This window comes from Barbus barbus, assembly GCF_936440315.1.
Source record: "Barbus barbus genome assembly, chromosome: 15".
Classification (NCBI taxonomy): domain Eukaryota; kingdom Metazoa; phylum Chordata; class Actinopteri; order Cypriniformes; family Cyprinidae; genus Barbus; species Barbus barbus.
In genome coordinates this window covers 4,656,210-4,675,820 of record NC_136743.1, presented here as the reverse complement: position 1 = coordinate 4,675,820, position 19,611 = coordinate 4,656,210, and the positions used below count along the sequence as shown (strand labels likewise).

Sequence of the window (19,611 nt, the reverse complement as noted above, 5' to 3'; positions counted from 1 at the left end):
TGGCCAAATTTAATATTCATAAATGTACATTTTCAGGGAAAATCCATGTTTTATAGCATTTAAAAATGAAGTGAAGCATTGTATTGAGTCCATATTGCCCTCAAAGAAACAAAAAGCTGTTCGAATTGTGCAAGTTTATGCATTCTTTAATGTATTCCTATGATATTGTTAAATCTCCCCCTAGCATTTTAAATTATTTTGTATTTGTTGTAATTTAATTGTATTGAATGTGTTGACATTCTGTTCAATAACAATAATAATAATAATAAAAACATATTTAATGTGAAAATCCCAAATTTAAAACGTTCCAAATTTAAAAAGTATCCACTTTCTGAAAATGACCAGCTACCAGGTGAGCAATTAAGCGTTCAATTATTTAGGTAAAAATGTTACTTGCAAAATATTAATAAAAAAACAACGTATTCCGCTTTCGTCCGGAAGTGACGCATTCACAGATTGTCAACATGCAAGATGGCGACCCATTACAGGCAGAACGCTGCTGGACGAAGAAAAGTCCAGGTAATAATCTACAGATAATGTTTCGTAAATTTAAAACGATGTATTCACGAATTTAGATTACGTTTACATGTTTCAGGAACGTGTCGCCACATATATCGTTCATAATGTTTACAAAACGAAACATGTTCACCCTGTGGTGTTCCCATAATACAGTGATGATATGTAACGCAGCGGCATTCACTCATTTTAAATGTGTCTAAAAACTTTTTGGTCAACTGAAAAGATGTATATTAATGCATTTAAGTCTGATATTTTAGTACAATTGTCTGCACATTGATTAGATTAAAAAAATCTTCGTATACAGATATTGTAATTTAGTTGTACAGCATCAGAATCAATTAATCATTATATGACCGATTCACAAGACACATCTAATCTAATATTATAATAGCATTTTTCTATGAATTAATAGTAAATAGGTAGAATGTAGGTAGTCTTTGCTGTTTAATAAAGTGGAGTTATTAATAATGATGTGTGTACAGGTTTCCTATGTGATTAGAGATGAGGTGGAGAAGTACAATCGTAACGGTGTGAACGCTCTCCAGCTGGATCCTGCTCTCAACAGACTCTTCACAGCCGGACGAGATTCCATCGTCAGGATATGGAGTGTCAATCAACACAAAGTACAACCTGCATTTTTCATGATTTATGAATATTAGTGCACTTGATCCCTTGGTTTGTTACTGTGCACTACACTTTCCATTTTGAGCAACAGTGTTAATTTTGTATCTCCCTCAGAGGAACAATTTATGCCAATTCTGGCTCTCTGTGGTCAAATGTTTCTGATAAGTGCAGCTAAGAGCCTTTTTTTATTGCAGCAGGATCCTTTCATCGCTTCAATGGAGCATCACACGGACTGGGTGAATGACATCATCCTCTGTTGTAATGGAAAAACATGTACGTCTAAGCACCTCATATTCCTTTCATGCTCGAATCTCATCAAATCTATTCTGAGCTTTAGCCCGTTTGAGTGGATTGTTCTGTGTTGTAGTGATATCAGCCTCCTCGGACACCACCGTGAAAGTCTGGAATGCACACAAAGGGTTCTGCATGTCCACGTTACGGACACATAAGGTACATTTCTTATATTTATCTTAGTTGGATGCTTTAATTTTGTTTAAAATCTTTTTGCATAAGGGTTATTCTGATGGTAGTCTTGCATTGCTGGACATTAGACTATTGGCATATAATTTGATCCATTTAACATCTCCAGGAATTTGCATAGAAAACAGATTAAAGCCTGAAATTTTGAGAAAGTTCTTGCCATTTTGTTTGCAATATGATTATGAGACAAAGTGATTTTGTCAATTGTAATTCACTCTTCAGGACTACGTCAAAGCTTTAGCATATGCAAAGGAGAAGGAGCTGGTGGCATCAGCCGGGCTGGACAGGCAGATCTTCCTGTGGGATGTGAACACACTGACAGCTCTGACCGCCTCCAATAATACAGTCACCAGTGAGTAAACTCTCTTAATCATTCTGTTTGACACCATCTTGATTTCATCCCTCATTTCTGTGATAGCTTCCTCACTGAGTGGAAACAAAGACTCCATCTACAGTCTGGCCATGAATCAGACAGGAACTGTGATCATCTCAGGATCTACAGAGAAGGTTCGTCTCACAGTTTTTTTGGTTTTACATTTCAAGGAAGAAAAATCATCATTTCAACTGCAGGCTCAAATAAAAGGATTTTGGTAATTGGAAATGTTTAAATTTTTTTTAATCAGGTGTTGAGGGTCTGGGATCCACGAACTTGTGCTAAGCTAATCAAGCTGAAAGGCCACGCTGACAATGTCAAATCATTACTGTTAAACAGAGACGGCACTCAGGTAACACTTGAAATAATTACACATATTTTAAGACGTCACATGTGCATCAAATACCAAACTGTGAGAAAATATATTTGGAATCCGGCCTTTTGAACTGAGATGCATTCCTGATTTTAATATGTGATTTGGATTAGGTTTGTAAACATTAGCTTTTGTATCTTTTTTGCTTTTCAGACTACAAAAAGTGAACAGATTTGTATCATATATGACAAAAACAGATATTTTTATTCCTGTCTGAACATAGCCATAGTCACAGAGAGTTTGATAAGGTTTTCCATCAGGTAGTCTGTTGTGTGTTGTTTCTCTGTCTAGTGTCTCTCCGGTAGCTCGGACGGTACGATACGCTTGTGGTCTCTCGGCCAGCAGCGATGCATCGCCACGTACCGGGTCCACGATGAGGGAGTGTGGGCGCTACAGGTGAACGAGGCCTTCACACACATCTACTCCGGTGGACGTGACCGAAAAATCTACTGCACGGATCTGCGTAACCCTGACTTACGTGTGCTCATATGCGAAGAGACAGCTCCCATCCTGAAGGTGAGCTTGAGCTGCTTGGTGTTTGAAAATATAGTAATGAAGTCATCATCAAATGTAAGTGTTCAATCCTTTCAGAAAGCTGCACTTACAATGTATCTGATGTTTTCTCGGTGCAGATGGAATTGGACAAATCAGCTGATCCACCTCAAGCGATTTGGGTGTCCACAACTAAATCTTTTGTAAACAAATGGGTGAGTTGTGTTACACAGATTTTAAAGTCATAGTTCAGCCAAAACATGAAATCATTATGTACTCATCATATCATCTATTTTTTACCATTGAGCACAAAAGGAGTTTCCTGTGGTATGTCTGGGCTGTTCTTTTCCTTTGATAGTGTATGAGGACAATGACTGTCAAGTACCATAAAAGTACTTTAAAGTTCCCTTCTTCTTTATATATTACGTTGAGTGTGTTGTGATTGTGGCTTTATGCAAACAACGAAGTTCTTGCATATATTGTGAACAAATCATAGCAGAATTTTTAAGTGAACTATCACTTTAAAATATGCATGATATAATTAGACATTAGTTTATATCTAATGATGCGCTATTGTTCAAAAGTTTGGGGTCAGTAAGATTTATTTTCTTTTGAAAGAAATTAATAGTTTTATTCAACAAGGATGAATGAAATTGATCAAACATTTCGAGAAAGAAATCAAACAAATGCAGCCTTGGTGAGCATAAGAGATTTAAAAAAATATATATATATCTTGCCAACCCCACATTTTTTAATGGTAGTGTATATCTGTAATTGAATTGAAATGCATCAAATTAAAACTGAATTGCAGTGTTCCTTCAGCTCATATCTGTCTGTGCTTGTTTATTTGTCATCCTCAGTCTCTGACGGGCATGCATAACTTCAGAGCATCTGGAGACTACGACAACGACTGCAGTGCCCCTTTAATTCCACTGTGTACACAGCCAGAGCAGGTCATCAAAGGTAAAAGACCATCTGTGTGTGTTAGAGCAGGCACCTGAGTGTCAGGTCAGTGTTGCCTATTGGTTAAAACTTAAGGATGGTAAATGTAAGGCTGCTGGTTTGAGCCATGAGCAAATTGTAAGGAATTTGATGCTTTGGGTTGAAGCCTCGGTTAAATTACTAATATCACTTGGTCAAAATGTGCTATACTGTTTTAATTTTTGACAGAGTTTGAATTCAATTTTAGGTGGCACCAGCATCGTTCAGTGTCATATTCTCAATGACAAGAGGCACATACTCACTAAAGACTCCAATAACAGTGTGGCATTCTGGGATGTCCTCAAGGTAAGAGCAGATCATGAGAAGCTTTTGTGGCATCTATAGGCCAAATGTAATTTAATCTCACTCTGTGTTTTGTAGGCATGTAAGGGGGAAGACCTGGGTAAAGTGGACTTTGATGAAGAAATTAAAAAGCGGTTCAAGATGGTTTATGTGCCAAACTGGTTTTCTGTAGATCTCAAAACAGGGGTGAGTATTAGCATCTTGTTTTTCAATTAATAACGAGGGTGAAGATGAAAGATAATGAATGTTAAGTCTGTTCTTGCTGCTTTTCAGATGCTGACCATCACGCTGGATGAAAGTGATTGTTTTGCGGCGTGGGTGGCAGCTAAAGATGCTGGTTTTACAAGCCCAGACGGCTCCGATCCAAAGTGTAATGGCTTCTTCTAAGTGCATGGTGTTGTTTGGCTGTAACTAAGAATTTTAAGAAGTTAGCTGAATATCTAATATTTATGCTGCAAAACACAATTAAATAGGGGCTAGACTGTATGTTTGCCGATGTTGGTCTTTTTTTGAGTCATTTTTATGAATTTCAGTGTATGATATTTTTTAATTCTTTATTTATTTTTCCAAATCTGTTTGGTGCTGAAATTACACACTTCACCTTTAAAACAAGACAGAAATACCTTTGATTTAGCAATTGTTTAAAATCTTTTCACAAGTCTCACTACCTTTTTGATGTAAGGATATTTAGAAAATTTAGAAAACAAGATAAACAACAGGATTTGTGTTTGTATGTTTTTTTGCTTCTTTGTTTATCATTAATTTTCTGACCTTACAATATTAGCTCAACAGAATTATGTAACAAGTATTCTTTGTGTTTATTTGTGTGTTTCAGTGAATCTGGGTGGGCTGCTCCTGCAGGCTCTGTTAGAGTTCTGGCCTAGAACTCATATAAACTCAATGGAAGAGGAGGAAAGCGAACACAACCATGGTAGGCTTTTTTTTTGTAAAGGAATATTTTAATAAAGCAATATTGATTATTATTGTTATATATGAATTATTTTCTGTTAATATTTGTTCAGTAGTGTTTCTTTCTAGTCTGCTGTTTTAGTTAATATTAGATTTTTTGCAGTGCATTCTGGTATTGCCTAATGCACATGCATGCATTCAGTTATTTTAGTGGTGGTTTCTGAGCTTTTTTATAACATAATGGCATTGTTTAAAGCATAGTTAGCTGCCTACTTCCTGCCTAAATAGAATTTGCCTTTATACTAATAACTCTTCTAAAAATAATTTTTTATAAGCAGTTATTTATGGCAATATGCATTTGGTTTCTGCCTTAATCATTTTCTGTGTGAATTTGTCTTTAGTGAACGGTGAACAGGAGAGTCGAGTTCAGAAGGGCAACGGCTACTTCCAGGTTCCTCCACACACTCCTGTCATCTTTGGGGAAGCAGGTGGAAGAACGCTGTTCAGGTCAGAATGACGATGTCCAGTACTGATGAAGACATTAAACTCATCTGACTTACCTTCTTGTTTCTTATCTTTATAATAAGCCATATTTCCATCCCATTTCAGGTTACTGTGCCGTGATTCTGGAGGAGAGACGGAGTCCATGTTACTGAATGAAACCGTACCTCAGTGGGTTAATGATATCACTGTAGATGTGAGTGTTTCATATCCCACAATCATCCCATTATGTGTCCATCATATATTTGTGATTGTATATTGACTGCTTTTCTTCTCTGCTACAGAAAAACATGCCAAAATTCAACAAGATCCCATTCTACCTCCAACCTCATTCATCATCTGGGGCCAAAACACTCAAAAAGTATGCTGTGTTTGTAAAAGTGAAGAAATGGAAAAGCAATAATTAGGGTTATGCTTAGAAATTCACATCGCAATTTGAAGTGTAAAACCAATACTTGGATGCAACAATATTTTGGTGATTATTCATCGCAATCTGTTGTTTTCAGGGACCGTCTCTCTGCTAGCGACATGCTACAGGTGCGGAAAGTAATGGAGCACGTCTACGAGAAGATCATCAACATCGACACAGAGTCACAGACCACAAGCTCCTCAGCCAATGACAAGCCGGGAGAGCAGGAGAAGGAGGAAGACGTGGCGGTGATAGCCGAAGAGAAGATTGAGCTCATGTGTTTAGATCAGGTTAGACCTCCTTAACTGCTTCCAGACAAATGAAAAGTACTAGAGACTCATCTCTCCAATGTGCTTATTGTTTGCTGTTCAACATCTTATTTTCCTCAGATGCTGAAACAAATTTAAATGAGGTGACTTATTTAGTTTTGATTGGTTGTTGGTTGTTAAGCAACTTCACACAGCTTTTGTGACACCAGTAACCCTTAATAATAAGATTACAAGTGTCAAACATTGATTAACCCAGGGATAAAGTTGCTTTAACCTTAGGTAAAGGTGTGAAAAGAAACTTAATCTTAAGTAAATCCTTCACTGCTCTACATTTTTGGTGACTTTCTGCTACTTTAACATTATTTACATATATTTTATTAATGCTTAACTGCACTGAATGTTTCTGGCAAGATCATATCATTTGCATTATGCTCCCAATTAGTAAACAAACTAAATTCATTGTTACACTGTGAAAAGCTTGTTTGTACTCTGTTTTCTGTCGTTTGTAGGGTTTGGATCCAAACATGGACCTCAGGACTGTAAAGCATTTCATCTGGAAGAGCGGTGGAGACCTGACCCTTCATTATCGACAGAAATCCACGTGAGACCCTCTGACCACTGTAAAGACCCCAATCATGTTCAACCCGCATCGCTTTGCCTGCCAGAAGAAGCATCCCAGAATGCCCTGCTGTTCTTAGGTCTGATGGTCACCCAGGAGGAATGTTTTTTCTCTGCATTGGCTTAAATGACAGAGCCAGCAGAAAGATCTGACCGACAGTCCAAGGTTTAAGACTAAAGACTGACTGCAGATTGATGCAGTTGGGACGTTCTGTGAACTACGACTTCAAAATTTGCCTTTACTGCATTGATTAATTTTTTTTTGTATATTTATTATTGTGTTTAGCGACGTCACATGAGTCATGATGATGATGATGCACACGAGTGCTTCCGTTCTCAGACATTCCAGAGACTTTCATTAAGATCCAAATCCAAATCAGTTACTCTTTCAAGCTCCCCGTTTTGCTTTTTCCAAGTAAACAATGTACCATTTTTCTAGATTCAATGTTATTATAATTTATTGAAAATGTTTGTACCAGAAATCAAAACTGTCCAACAAGGAACAAGAAGTCAGCAAGGATGATTTTAATGCAGAGTTATGTAATTTACTGCACATGTGTGAGACACTTTCCAAATGTTTCTCAAATGTCTGTTAGTTGATTTCTGTGGATCAGTGCACATGACGGTGTTGGCATCATCTTACCACACCTTCTGAGAAATATGGCCCTGGCCTTGTCAACTAACTGACATGAGGACTGGCATTTTTTGTGAATAAAAGTTGAAACTGTGCTTTCACTCTTGATGTCTGAACATGATCCAGTAGAAGTTTTCAAATGCAGAATTTTATCAATTTGACACATGAAAGAATAAATGGTAAAAATACAATTTGTCAGTATTGGTTTATTGCATATACACCCGGTTTCACAAACAAGTCTTGGGCCTAATCCCAGATTAATATGTAAATCACAGCTGTTTCAATTTAAAGAAACTTGTTCTAACTGATCTGAAAATATATCAGTGCCTTTGTTTTGTCTCAAGATACACATAAGTATTGTTTTTTTTCAAAGGCATGTCCTAATTGAACTACTGCCTAATCCTGGTTTAACCTAAACCCTGTCTGTGAAATCAGGCCTAGATGTTTTAAATAATGAACAAGAACTTTTAACAGCATTTATAAGTATATTATTATTAGAAACAATTATTAACAGTATTTGCATTTGATTATTATAAGCATGTTAATTTGTGTAATTTAAAAAACTTGATAATTTATACAACTTGAATATGCAGAAATGTAGAAATTAACATTAGAAACTGATGGAATTAGAAAATTTGAAAACTGATTAATCAATTGTTAACACTGTTCATTGTTTGGTCATGATACTGAATATTAATAGTTAACTGTACTGTAGTGTTACTGGAAAAATATTTTAATTTAAGAAAATTTAATTAAACGTTTTAGAGGAATAATATTCCTAACAGTTCTGTAATATGAAAAAAGTTATTTAAATAATTTCAAAATACAAAAATATACTATGGTAGTAGTGTTATTTCTGAAATTAAGTCCTTTATGGAAAGGATGACCTTTTATTTGATTTTTTATTTATTAATTTTGCCTAATTTTTTATTAGGCATTGTGCTGATTTAGGACCATGCTTAATAAAATATCACAATGCCAAAAAAAGTCGATTAAAACAGAGTTCACTCAGGATATCAGACTTCTGAAAATGCATTTCACTGCACAAAACTAATTCCAGAAAGCAGGCACATTTTATTTTTTAACTGAAAACACAAACATGAAGACAAATGTAAACAACACATACTGATTAGAAACAAAACTTTTTTCTCTGACAATGATATGTGCATTTATGCAAATGATCAGATTAAAAAAAACTTCTACCACAGCATGAATGATAAGACAATCTTTGATTCTGCTCAAAGCATGTTTTCACACACATATTTAGGTTTAAATTCAAACTCAATTTAATATTTAATATTCAACTTAAATATAAGGATGACATAATATTAAACCAAACAAAAGTACATAATGGTTTTGCAATGCTCCAGCCTGTATGAACACCAATGACTGAAATCACTGAAGGTTCATCTGTCTGAAATGGGTATTGAACTTTGGGTATTGAATCGTCCCTTTCTGCTAAATAATCAAATGTTATGTTAATAACCAGTGTTATGAGTTACACATTACAATAAAGGAATGTGCTGTTACTGCATATCCTGATGCGGCCCACTAGTTACTACTATTAACTATTAGTTACATTTCCAAATCAAATCACTGTTAAAAAAAACTCAAATGAAAATAAATCTATATATTTCATTATATTATCTTGTGTGATCCTGCAGTGTGAACAGCGTCAGGCTCAGGCCTGAGTGTTTTCACTGAGCTGTTGTATGCGGTCTGCCAGCTGCAGGCAGTGTAAGATCCTGCTCCTCTCCTCCTGGAGCTCCGCGGCAGACACTTCACCCTGCACCTTCCGGCCGAACAGCAGCAGATCCTGCATGAACAGACCCACCGGCTCACGCTGACCTGCAGGAAGCTTCGTGATGCTGGCATCCTGGAAGCGAAAGTGTATGTGTTTGGCTCTGGCCAGTCCTGGACCCCGCTCTTCAATCCAAGTTAGAGGTCTGCGTCAGAGAGAACTCTGATTAACTTGTGTGACATGATAAAATTGGTGAAAAAAAATACATAATTATTACAGTAAGTGAAAACTTTTTAAAAAATGGTGACCAGTTTCACTTATAAGAATATACATTTTCTGAACATGTTCATTTACATTTGAACTTAAAATCTTGGTGTTCATGGCAATGTTCTTATTGTTTAGTAATAAAAATATATTTACAAATTAAAATAAATTGCATAAAAATAAAAACATTTGAAATGAACGAAAGATGAAAAATTCCACAAACTTAAAATCTTGGTGTTTATGGCCATGTTATTTTCAGCTATTCATTAAAAAATGTAATACATTTAAATGAATGAATGAAAAAATACCATAGATTTATGGCAGTAAGCAACCATTTTTCTTCATAAAATGTGTTTAAAGTATGTTTTCAAATTCATTCACTCTACGTGACTATTTAACTGCAAAAAAAACTAAAATGTATTTATTATTATTTATTTTCTTATACGTTATGTGGAAAACTTGACAAAATAGTGACCAGTTTCACAGAAAATATACATTTTCTGCATTCATTCACTTATATTTTAACCTCAAATTTGTCAGCTATCCATTATAAAATATAGAATATAATTACAATAAATTAAATTTAAATTTAAGAAAAATGCACACATTTAAAGCAAAAAATACCATTACTTTTTTGATGTACACATTTAAAAACAAATAATAAAATAAATTCTTCTTTTTTTCAATGTAAAAACAGCTGTCTGTGGCCGCAGTGTACTCACTTCTGCTGCTGGGTCAGTAAGTGTACCGTCATCTTCATGTATTGGTTGTCTTTCTCCTCCACCAGAGATGCTGCAGTAACCGTGAGCTCCCCAAAAAGATCAACCAACCAGGTCAGTCTGGCAATACCGCTGAAAGATGGGAAGCCAAAATTTGGCTTCAGGGATCCACCTGAGAAGGAAAAAATAAATAAAAATTATAATAAAATAAAATAAATCACTATCCCTCAAAACCTTAGTGGAAGACTTTAAAAAGGTAAACTGCGTACTATTAAATAGTCACTACCTGTGAAGTGCAGCGTTCCCTCCTCCAGCGTTTTCCCAGCTATGTCTTTTTTCAGCTGTTTGAAGTCAGGAGTGAAGAGTTCAATATGCTCTTCATGTAGCACCAGGCCTGAAAATACCATACAGAAGCTAAACATTCAACCATCCTGGAGCCAGAATCATATTATTTAACTACTTTATAATAACAAACTTCTACCGTTCAAATATTTACTCAGTTATCTCCCGAAGACAGGACAGAAACTCACCCTTCTGCTGCGCCAGAGTCCACAGATCCACCGCAGACGTGTAGCTGAGGGTCATGGGATACTCAACACACACATGCTTCCCCGCCTCCAGAAACTGCCTGAGATTGAGCAGATCATGGGAAGACACTTAAACTTGATCATTCGGTCATGTGTGAGGAGTCAGAACTGATTATGTGCGAGGAGGAAGTCTGTGTGTCACCTGATGTGCTCTTCATGGTTGATGTTTTCCGTGCATATGAACGCTGCATGGATGTCATCTCTGCTCAACGCCTCCGTCACAGAGATCTGCTTCACACCCTGCTGATCTTCAAGATTCCTCCTACAAAACACCATGCAGATCAATTCTAATATATATTAAACATGAGAAAAGCTTACATATTTATGTATCTTTTAAAGAAACATGACTACTACTATCCTGAGAGAAAAATATTAAACTAAAATAAAAAAAATAGTTTTAAAAATAGGTCACACGCACACACACAGTCATGGCCAAAAATATCAGCACCCTTGGTAAATATGATCAAAGGCGGCTGTGAAAATTAATCTGCATTGTTAATCCTTTTGATCTTTTAGAATCAGAATCAGAATTAGCTTTATTGACAGGTATGTTTGCACATACGAGGAATTTGTTTTAGTGACAGTAGCTCCACAGTGCGACAGAATGAGAGCAACAGGACAGGAGACAGATAATTAAAAAAATAAAATAAAAAAATGGACAAATATACAAAATGGACAATATGCAAAATAGCACAAACACAATATACAAAATAGACAATTCAGTATGTACAGGTATGTTAGGTGCAAATTTGAAATGTAATAAGTATGTGTGTTAAATAAAAAATAAAAAGTATGATAGTGTTGTGCGTTTCATGTTTATTGTTAAGAGTTCAAATGTTCATGAGATGGATTGCCTGAGGGAAGAAACTGTTCCTGTGTCTGGTCGTTCTGGTGCTCAGAGCTCTGTAGCGTCGACCAGATGGTAACAGTTCAAAGAGGGAGTGTGCTGGATGTGAGGGGTCCAGAGAGATTTTACCAGCCCTTTTGCTCACTCTGGATAAGTACAGCTCTTGGAGAGTGGGGAGGGTTGTACCAATGATTCGCTCAGCAGTCCGGACTACCTTCTGTAGTCTTCTGAGGTCAGATTTGGTAGCTGAGCTGAACCAGACAGTTATATAAGTGCAGAGGACGGATTCAATGATGGCAGAGTAGAACTGTTTCAGCAGCTCCTGTGGCAGGTTGAACTTCCTCAGCTGGCGAAGGAAGTACTACCTCTGCTGCGCCTTTTTGACCATAGTCAATGTGAATGTCCCACTTCAGGTCCTGAGAGATGGTGCTGCCCAGGAATCTGAATGACTCCACTGCAGTCACAGTGCTGTTCATGATGGTGAGTGGGAGGAGAGCAGGGGGGGTTTCTCCTGAAGTCCACGATCATCTCCACAGTTTTGAGCGTGTTGAGCTCCAGGTTGTTAAGACTGCACCAGACAGTCAGCTCCCTAACCTCCTGTCCGTAAGCAGACTCATCACTGTCCTGGATGAGGCCAATCAGTGTGGTGTCATCTGTAAACTTCAGGAGCTTGACAGAGGGGTCTTTAGATGTGCAGTTGTTGGTGTAGAGGGAGAAGAGCAGTGGGGAGAGAGGAGCTCCAGTTCTGATCGTACGGGTGCTGGATGTGAATTTTCCCAGCCTCACTAGCTGCTGCCTGTCTGTCAGGAAGCTGGTGATCCACTGACAGACAGAGGTGGGGACGGAGAGCTGAGTTAGTTTGGGCAGGAGGAGGTTTGGAATGATAGTGTTAAAGGCTATCAGTGTTAAAGGTCCAGTAAGGGTCCAGTGATGTCCTTCAGATAAGCCAAAACCAGTTTTTCGAATGACTTCATGACCACAGACGTTAGAGCCACAGGTCTGTAGTCGTTAAGTCCTGTTATCTTGGGTTTCTTTGGGAAGGGGATGATGGTGGAGAGTTTGAAGCATGAGGGGACTTCACACAGCTCCAGTGATCTGTTGAAGATCTGTGTGAAGATTTCAGACAGGCTGGTGTCACACCGTCTGGGCCTGGTGCCTTCCTTCTCTTGGTCTTTTTGAAGAGCTGGCGCACGTCATCTTCTCTTATCTGCAGTGCAGGCGAGGTGGAGAGGGGGGTTGCAGGAGGTGTGAATGGTGTTTTTTCTAACCGGCAGTAGAACTCATTCAGATCGTCTGCCAGTTGTTGATTCTCCACAGCGCAGGGGAATAATGTCTTGTAACTGGTGATGTCTTTCAGACCTTTCCACACTGAAGCCGTGTTACTGGAAGATAATTGAATCCTTAGCTTATCGGAATAATTCCTCTTTGCCACTCTGATCTCCTTTTCCAGTGTATGTCCTGTTTATACAAGACTCTGTCCCCATTCCTGTAAGCATCTTCTTTGGCCTGACGGAACTGTCCGAGTTTTGCAGTGAACCATGGTTTGTCATTGTTATAAGTTAGATGAGTCCTGGTAGGAATGCACATATCCTCACAGAAACTGATATAAGATGTTACAGTCTCTGTGAGCTCGTCCAGATCGATGGCAGCGGCTTCAAAAACACTCCAATCATTGAGAGAGAAACAGGCTTATAAAACCCGCTCTGTCTCATTAGTCCATCTCTTTACAGTCCTTACTACAGGTTTTGCTGATTTCAGTTTCTGCCTGTAGGTCGGAATAAGATGAACCAAACAGTGATCAGAGAGTCCTAAAGCTGCCCGTGGGACAGTGATGTGCGTCCTTTATTGCTGTGTAACAGTGATCCAGTATATTATATTATATTCTCTGGTGGGACATGTAACATGCTGTCTGTATTTTGGCAGTTCACGGGAGAGATTTGCTTTATTAAAATCCCCTAGAATGATTAAAACAGAGTCCAGGTGTTGTTCTGTGTCTGTGATCTGATCAGCAAGTTTCTGTAAAGCTGAGCTTACGTGCGCTTGCGGTGGAATGTAGACACTCACGAGAATGAACGAGCAAAACTCCCACAGCGAATAGAAAGGTTTACAGCTGATGAAAAGTGTTTCTAGATCAGAACAGCACATCTTCTTTAACACAGTTAGATCTGTACACCCCCTTTCATTGATGTAGAAGCATGTCCCGCCGCCGCACGATTTCCCCGTTGATTCCGCATCGCGATCTGCTTTGATCAGCGTGAAGTTAGGCAGATGAAGTACGCTGTCCGGGATGGCGTCATTCAGCCAGGTTTCCGTCAAACACAGAGCAGCAGAGTTTGAAAATTCCTTGTTTAACCGGGAAAGAAGAAGGAGTTTGTCCGTTTTGTTGGGTAGAGAGCAGAGATTAGCCAGATGGATGCTTGGCAATGGTATTCGAAATCCGTGCTGTTTGAGCTTCACGAGCTCGCTTCCCCATCTGCGCATCCTGAAGCGTTTAAACAGCGCTGCAGCTCCGCCGACTACTATGTTCAGCAAAACATTACAATATTCGAAAACCGGTTGGAGATTTTGTGGTGTGTTCTGCCGAATGTTCAGCAGTTCTTCCCTGGTGAAACTGATCGTGTTTGACAAACAAAAAACAGTAAAAACTAACAAAAAATTTTATTTAAAAAAATTCACAAAAATCTCACCTTTCATTGGATAAGAATTTAAAATGAGGAAATATCATTATGAAATAAATGTTTTTCTCTAATACACATTGGCCACAATTACCCACACCCTTTTATTCAATACTTTTTGAAACCTCCATTTGCCAGTTTAACAGCTCTAAATTTTCTCCTATAATGCCTGATGAGGTTAGAGAACACCTGACAAGAGATCAGAGACCATTCCTTCATCCAGAATCTCTCCAGATCCTTCAGATTCACAGCTCCATGTTGGTGCTTCTTCTCTTCAGTTCACCTCACTCATTTTCTACAGGGTTCAGATCAGAGGACTGGAATGGCCAGCAGAAGCTTGGTTTTGTGCTCAGTGACCCATTTTTGTGTTGTTTTTGAGGTTTGTGTTTGGATTATTGTACGGCTGGAAGATCCAAACATGGCCCATTATAAGATTTCTAACAGAGTCAGTCACTTATTGATTTTTTATCTGTTGGTATTTGATAGAATCCATGATGCCATGTGTCTAAACAAGATGTCCAGGACCTCCAGCAGAAATATAGGCCCACAACATCAAAAATACAGCAGTATATTTCATTGTACACATGGGGTACTTTTAATCCCTGTGTTCACCAAACCCATCTTTTCTTGAAACCCTCCCAAACAACGTGGTGATGTAGGTGCTGTTTGACAATTTTCTTTTAAGGTTTTCTGACCTCGAGACTCAACTATTTTCTGCAATTCTCCAGCTGTGGTCCTTGGAGAGTCTTTAGCCACTCAAACTCTCCTCCTCGCCGTGCATTAGGACGATAATAGGCCCTTTCGCACCACAGGAACCTTTTCATAGTACCCGAACTAATTGTGGAACTAGCCACTTTTTGGCGTGTTCGCACCGTGGGAACTAGGAACTGTTTTAGTTCCCGGAAAAAAATTTCTGTAAAACAGGAAGCCATGGCTGGATAATTTCATGTTCATAATCACCCTGGAGTGCTCAAAATTATGAATATGAATGAGAATATACTTCAGAGATATTTTACTCATAAGAATTTCTAGGGGTACCAATAATTGAGTTTAACGTGTATTTGACAAAAACATTTATTTCATAATGATATTGCCCCCATTTTAAATTACTATTATTCAATGAAAGGTTAGATTTGTGAATTTTTTAAAATAAAATACCAAAAGGATTAACAATGCAGATTAATTTTCACAGCCTTCTTTCTCTATCTAGCAAGGGTGCTGATATTTTTGGCCATATATATATATATATATATATATATATATATATATATATATATATATATATATATATATGTGTGTGTATGTATGTGCTGATATCTCATCTGCCATTTATTTTGACATTGTCCATTTATGCATGCGTATGAGTTTCTACTGACACTGCACAGTAAATATTTGCCGAATGATATGAATTGGAGTTCACAGAGAGCTTATCTTGTGTTCTATGGGTCAAAAGAAACAAAAATGTAACATATAGGCTTTAAGTCTATTAGATGAAAGGCTTAATATGAATGTGTGTCTGTATGAATGTGTGGATGATGCACTGACCTGGACACAAAGCCTTTGAGGCTGAACTTCTCAGCAGGGCTGGACGGCAGAGGAGCGAGCAAGTCTCTCATTCTCACACATCCTGCGATGCCTATACCCACAACCACTGATCCCAACATGATTCCTGCAGGAACACAACATGCACGAGCAAAAAAAATCAGCATTAATTACATTAACAAGTGAGAAATAACTGAACTTGATTTCAATTGCATGATACAAATGCAGCAGCTATGGAAAATTTTAAAACAATAATGGAGTGGATTGATCCACATTTACACTGTCCTTGTCCATGAACATCATGTCATAAGTCAGCACAAAGACACTATCAGCACAGAGCAGCACACTTCTGAGAAACTGGTTTGAGAAGTTTGCAGAAGGAACTTGGTGTGTCTGTCTGATAAAGGCTTGTTAAGATGTAATCAGAGATCGAGTCGCACATAATAATAATAATAATAAAACTGAATATTGCATAAACAAATCTTGATTATAGTAGTTACCCAAATATTGGGAAACCCTTTACATTTTTTTTATGCACAGTCACTCCCCTTCAGTGTATGAGCAATGAATAATTTTTTAATTTTACAAGTTCATGCTTTAAAACATAAAATGATCTTTTAATTCAAGTTAAATATTACAAACTTTACTTTCATTTAAAAGTGCCTGTCGTGATAGTAATGACACATACATTTTTATTATGTTTTAATTAGGTTTTTATTTATATTTATCTATGATATAGTGAATGAAAAAATTGCACACACACTATATATATATATATATATATATATATATATATATATATATATATATAATAAATACATAAACACACACAATATATATGTATATATATAGTCATGTAACAAAACTAACCAGCAGGAACAGAAACACAAAATTGACAAAGAGTTAGTTATTATGTATAGCTTGTAACTAACTGACTAACAAAAAAAAAATCCTAATCATAAAGTGGCTAGCAAAATACTGACAATGCATGGCTGTTTCCCTTTTCTTAATACGTTTTAATACTCGTGTTAATTAAATCACCATCTGCATCGCGCGCAATAGAAACCGAGCAAATGAGAGATTACACAACGAACGAATCCCGTCCATTCTTCTATCTGCAGAAGTACAAGCGCAAGATATAAGTCTCCTCACCTCTGAATGTACGCAAAGCGCCTCCGGTGTGATCTCTAAAGCATCTGCAGGGGAATAAGAGATGAATGATATTATCCGGCGTGACTGGAAACAACTTTCATAACTCCTCTCGTAACCCCGCGTGCGTCTGACGTCACGCGCTCCAGCAGCACGTGTTTTTGTCGTCGACAGATATAAACAAGAAATGCACGTTAACTTTGCACTAATACTTTGCATTAACGTCTTTATCATGTATATGATAATAAATCGCAGACTTAATGTCAGTTATATTCATGTTTGAATAAAGTTTTTCAAATGAAAAGGAGCATGGCCGCTGCTTGTAATGTTTTATAACAGTCCCTTTGGTCTTTGCTTATCAAAGAAATAATAGAAGTGACGGAGAGTTATTATTATGAACGGACCTTGACGTCCTCAAGGGCTCAATTCTGTGAAAGTAGGAGCATTTTTTGACAATAACCCCTGAATCTTGCTACAGCAACGTTAGTAATCTTTAAGACGAGTGCAGTATGTTGTAAAATAAGTAGATTTTAACAACAACATAAATTTGTAAAATAAAATGTACTGTATTACCATATTTTTTGTAAATGCTTTTTATATGAAGCAAGCTTTTAGATCGAAAGGTTTTTAAGCACATGTGGAAAATACACTTAAATATTATGTTTATATTTTTAGGTCAGTTAAATTGTCCTCCAGATAATAGAGATTTGCTCCATCTGAAGCGAGGAAGAGTCGCTATGGCTAATTAAAGCTTCTGTTAGTGACGAAGAGTTTGATTAATCTAAATATAAATTATTCGAGTATAATCAATGTAAATAGTAATTTATGCATCAAGTTATCCTACTATCATGGTCATGTGTGTAAAGGCACATGCAGACATATGGTGAGGTGTCCTGTTTTTCCTTTAGGCAAAATATATAATGGGGTCCTTATTTTCACGGAACATAAAATTAAGGCCTCCTGACTGCATCATGCTCCCATGACAAGCATGTATACAATGTATTGAGCACGCCTAGAGAAAAAACTGTATAAAAAGAATGCAGATAAAGAGTTGTCTCGGCCTTATTGTCTAATAAATTATGATAAAGTCTCTTCTGGCATCAAAACCCAGAGACTTTGAGAATGATTCCTCACAGCACCGGCAAGCCACCACATTAGCTGTTAAACATTGTGTGATTTTTGTCCCTCAATATTTTGTTTTTCAGAAAATTTTGCAGCTGAAATTGAACAGCTGAACAATAATTCCACCGCCATGGCCAGTCTGGGCGCTCCTCCTCTAAAGATACACAGCATCCATTTATCTGACCGACACAACCGCATTGACCACAGCAGCGCCCAGGTCAGCATCACCACGAACCTGCCTCCATGACGTGCATTAGAAATACTGATCAGAAATATATCTCAGCTGAAGATCCCAGTTACCGGGTCAAAGACTGGAGGTTATCTCTACACAACTTCCACCAGAGACGCTCTCATGAACAGGTATCATGATTTCACCTCTTTAAATAAATAAATACACACAGTTTTATGTTACATATATAATTTATATAATCTTCTTTTGTCACTAGGTGGCACCTCCAGCAAGTGTTTCTGAAGCTGAGGGAAGAAGACAGAATCTGAAGAGTAACTTCACACCGAAACATTTCAATGTTAAAAAGACGACAAACGCCAGTGGAACCAGACAGTTAATGAATGATTTACAGCCTGTTTTTTAACTAATGTGATTATGGCATTCGCATACATTTGTCTACTTGAAATGTTAATATATGTATGTTTGGGATGTATGGAAGCTGTGTCATGTGAAGCACTTTATTTTGGGGCAGCTTGGAGTTATTTTTTATTTTTTATGTGCTTCATTTAAGATGGATGATGTAAAAATCATACACTGTAATTTTATGTTTGACCATATTTGTATTAAGCATGCACACATGCATGCGTAAACTGATAAACAATCCTATTCAATTAAATATATACAGTAGGCATAAAGTGTTTAAAGCAGATCTGAGCATACCTATGTAGAAGCAGGGTCACATAAAAGAAGTCAAAAGATAATAACCTCAATCTGTTTGACTTTCCACCTTAAAATGTGTATGAAACATGAAAACTACAATATGACAATTCAATACAGCTTGTAATACCAACACTGGGATCTTTGGATCATCTGTTATGCCATTGTGACTAGTCTTGTATCATTGTTGTTATTCAACTTTACCAGCAGGTGTCAGTAAAAGTTTATTATCCAGTAAGACTAGAAATTTGAATAATTTATTTCTCCAAAAAAAAAAAATTCCAATGATTTAATTTAGTAAATGATGCAACCTATACAACAAACAAGTGAATTTTGTCCAAATGCTGTAATGCCTAGTGGTTAGAGTCGGACTCATAACCCAAAGGTTACCATCTGCCAAAACTTCCATGCATATAAATACTGTTTTTATCTGCAATATATTTTATATTACATCACAGTGTTTTAACCAATGAAATGTATAAATCAAGTTTTTAATATTTATTTATTTTGAAGATTATATGGTTGTAGAGACATGTGCTGGCTTGTTTTGGCACATTTCAGATGGCTTGAGGTTTTGTTGAATATTACAGAAAT

General features: G+C 37.1%; 3 protein-coding genes across 4 annotated transcripts; 2 read left to right on the top strand and 1 right to left on the bottom strand.

The window, feature by feature from the left end:
- Positions 1-451: 451 nt before the first annotated feature.
- On the top strand, positions 452-7,666 carry LOC306881893 (WD repeat-containing protein 48-like). Of its 2 annotated transcripts, none has more exons than XM_079436242.1 (19): positions 452-519; positions 1,002-1,142; positions 1,338-1,416; positions 1,511-1,593; positions 1,846-1,975; positions 2,042-2,130; positions 2,247-2,348; positions 2,661-2,885; positions 3,002-3,076; positions 3,722-3,824; positions 4,051-4,148; positions 4,224-4,331; positions 4,419-4,515; positions 4,981-5,076; positions 5,456-5,561; positions 5,664-5,751; positions 5,840-5,916; positions 6,062-6,254; positions 6,743-7,666. In XM_079436242.1, exons 1-19 carry the CDS (start codon positions 472-474, stop codon positions 6,836-6,838), a joined length of 2,034 nt encoding a protein of 677 aa, XP_079292368.1. In that variant the 5' UTR covers positions 452-471; the 3' UTR covers positions 6,839-7,666. The 2 variants fall into 2 exon arrangements, with proteins under 2 accessions (XP_079292368.1, XP_079292369.1); XM_079436243.1 differs by having other exon boundaries at positions 6,354-7,666.
- Positions 7,667-7,679: 13 nt separating this feature from the next.
- Positions 7,680-17,141, bottom strand: LOC306881892 (biliverdin reductase A-like). Its single transcript, XM_079436241.1, has 7 exons — positions 17,013-17,141; positions 15,864-15,987; positions 10,939-11,058; positions 10,740-10,837; positions 10,496-10,603; positions 10,213-10,381; positions 7,680-9,431 (listed from the first exon to the last, which is right to left on the bottom strand). The coding sequence occupies exons 2-7, from the start codon at positions 15,980-15,982 to the stop codon at positions 9,167-9,169; spliced, it is 879 nt and encodes a 292-aa protein (XP_079292367.1). The 5' UTR covers positions 15,983-15,987; positions 17,013-17,141; the 3' UTR covers positions 7,680-9,166.
- A 990-nt stretch (positions 17,142-18,131) lies between these two features.
- LOC306880938 (cytochrome c oxidase assembly factor 1 homolog) lies at positions 18,132-18,629 on the top strand (the record flags this gene model as incomplete). The annotated part of the gene is made up of 4 exons (XM_079434741.1): positions 18,132-18,150; positions 18,215-18,348; positions 18,415-18,491; positions 18,578-18,629. The coding sequence occupies 4 exons, from the start codon at positions 18,132-18,134 to the stop codon at positions 18,627-18,629; spliced, it is 282 nt and encodes a 93-aa protein (XP_079290867.1).
- Between the last annotated feature and the right edge of the window lie 982 nt (positions 18,630-19,611).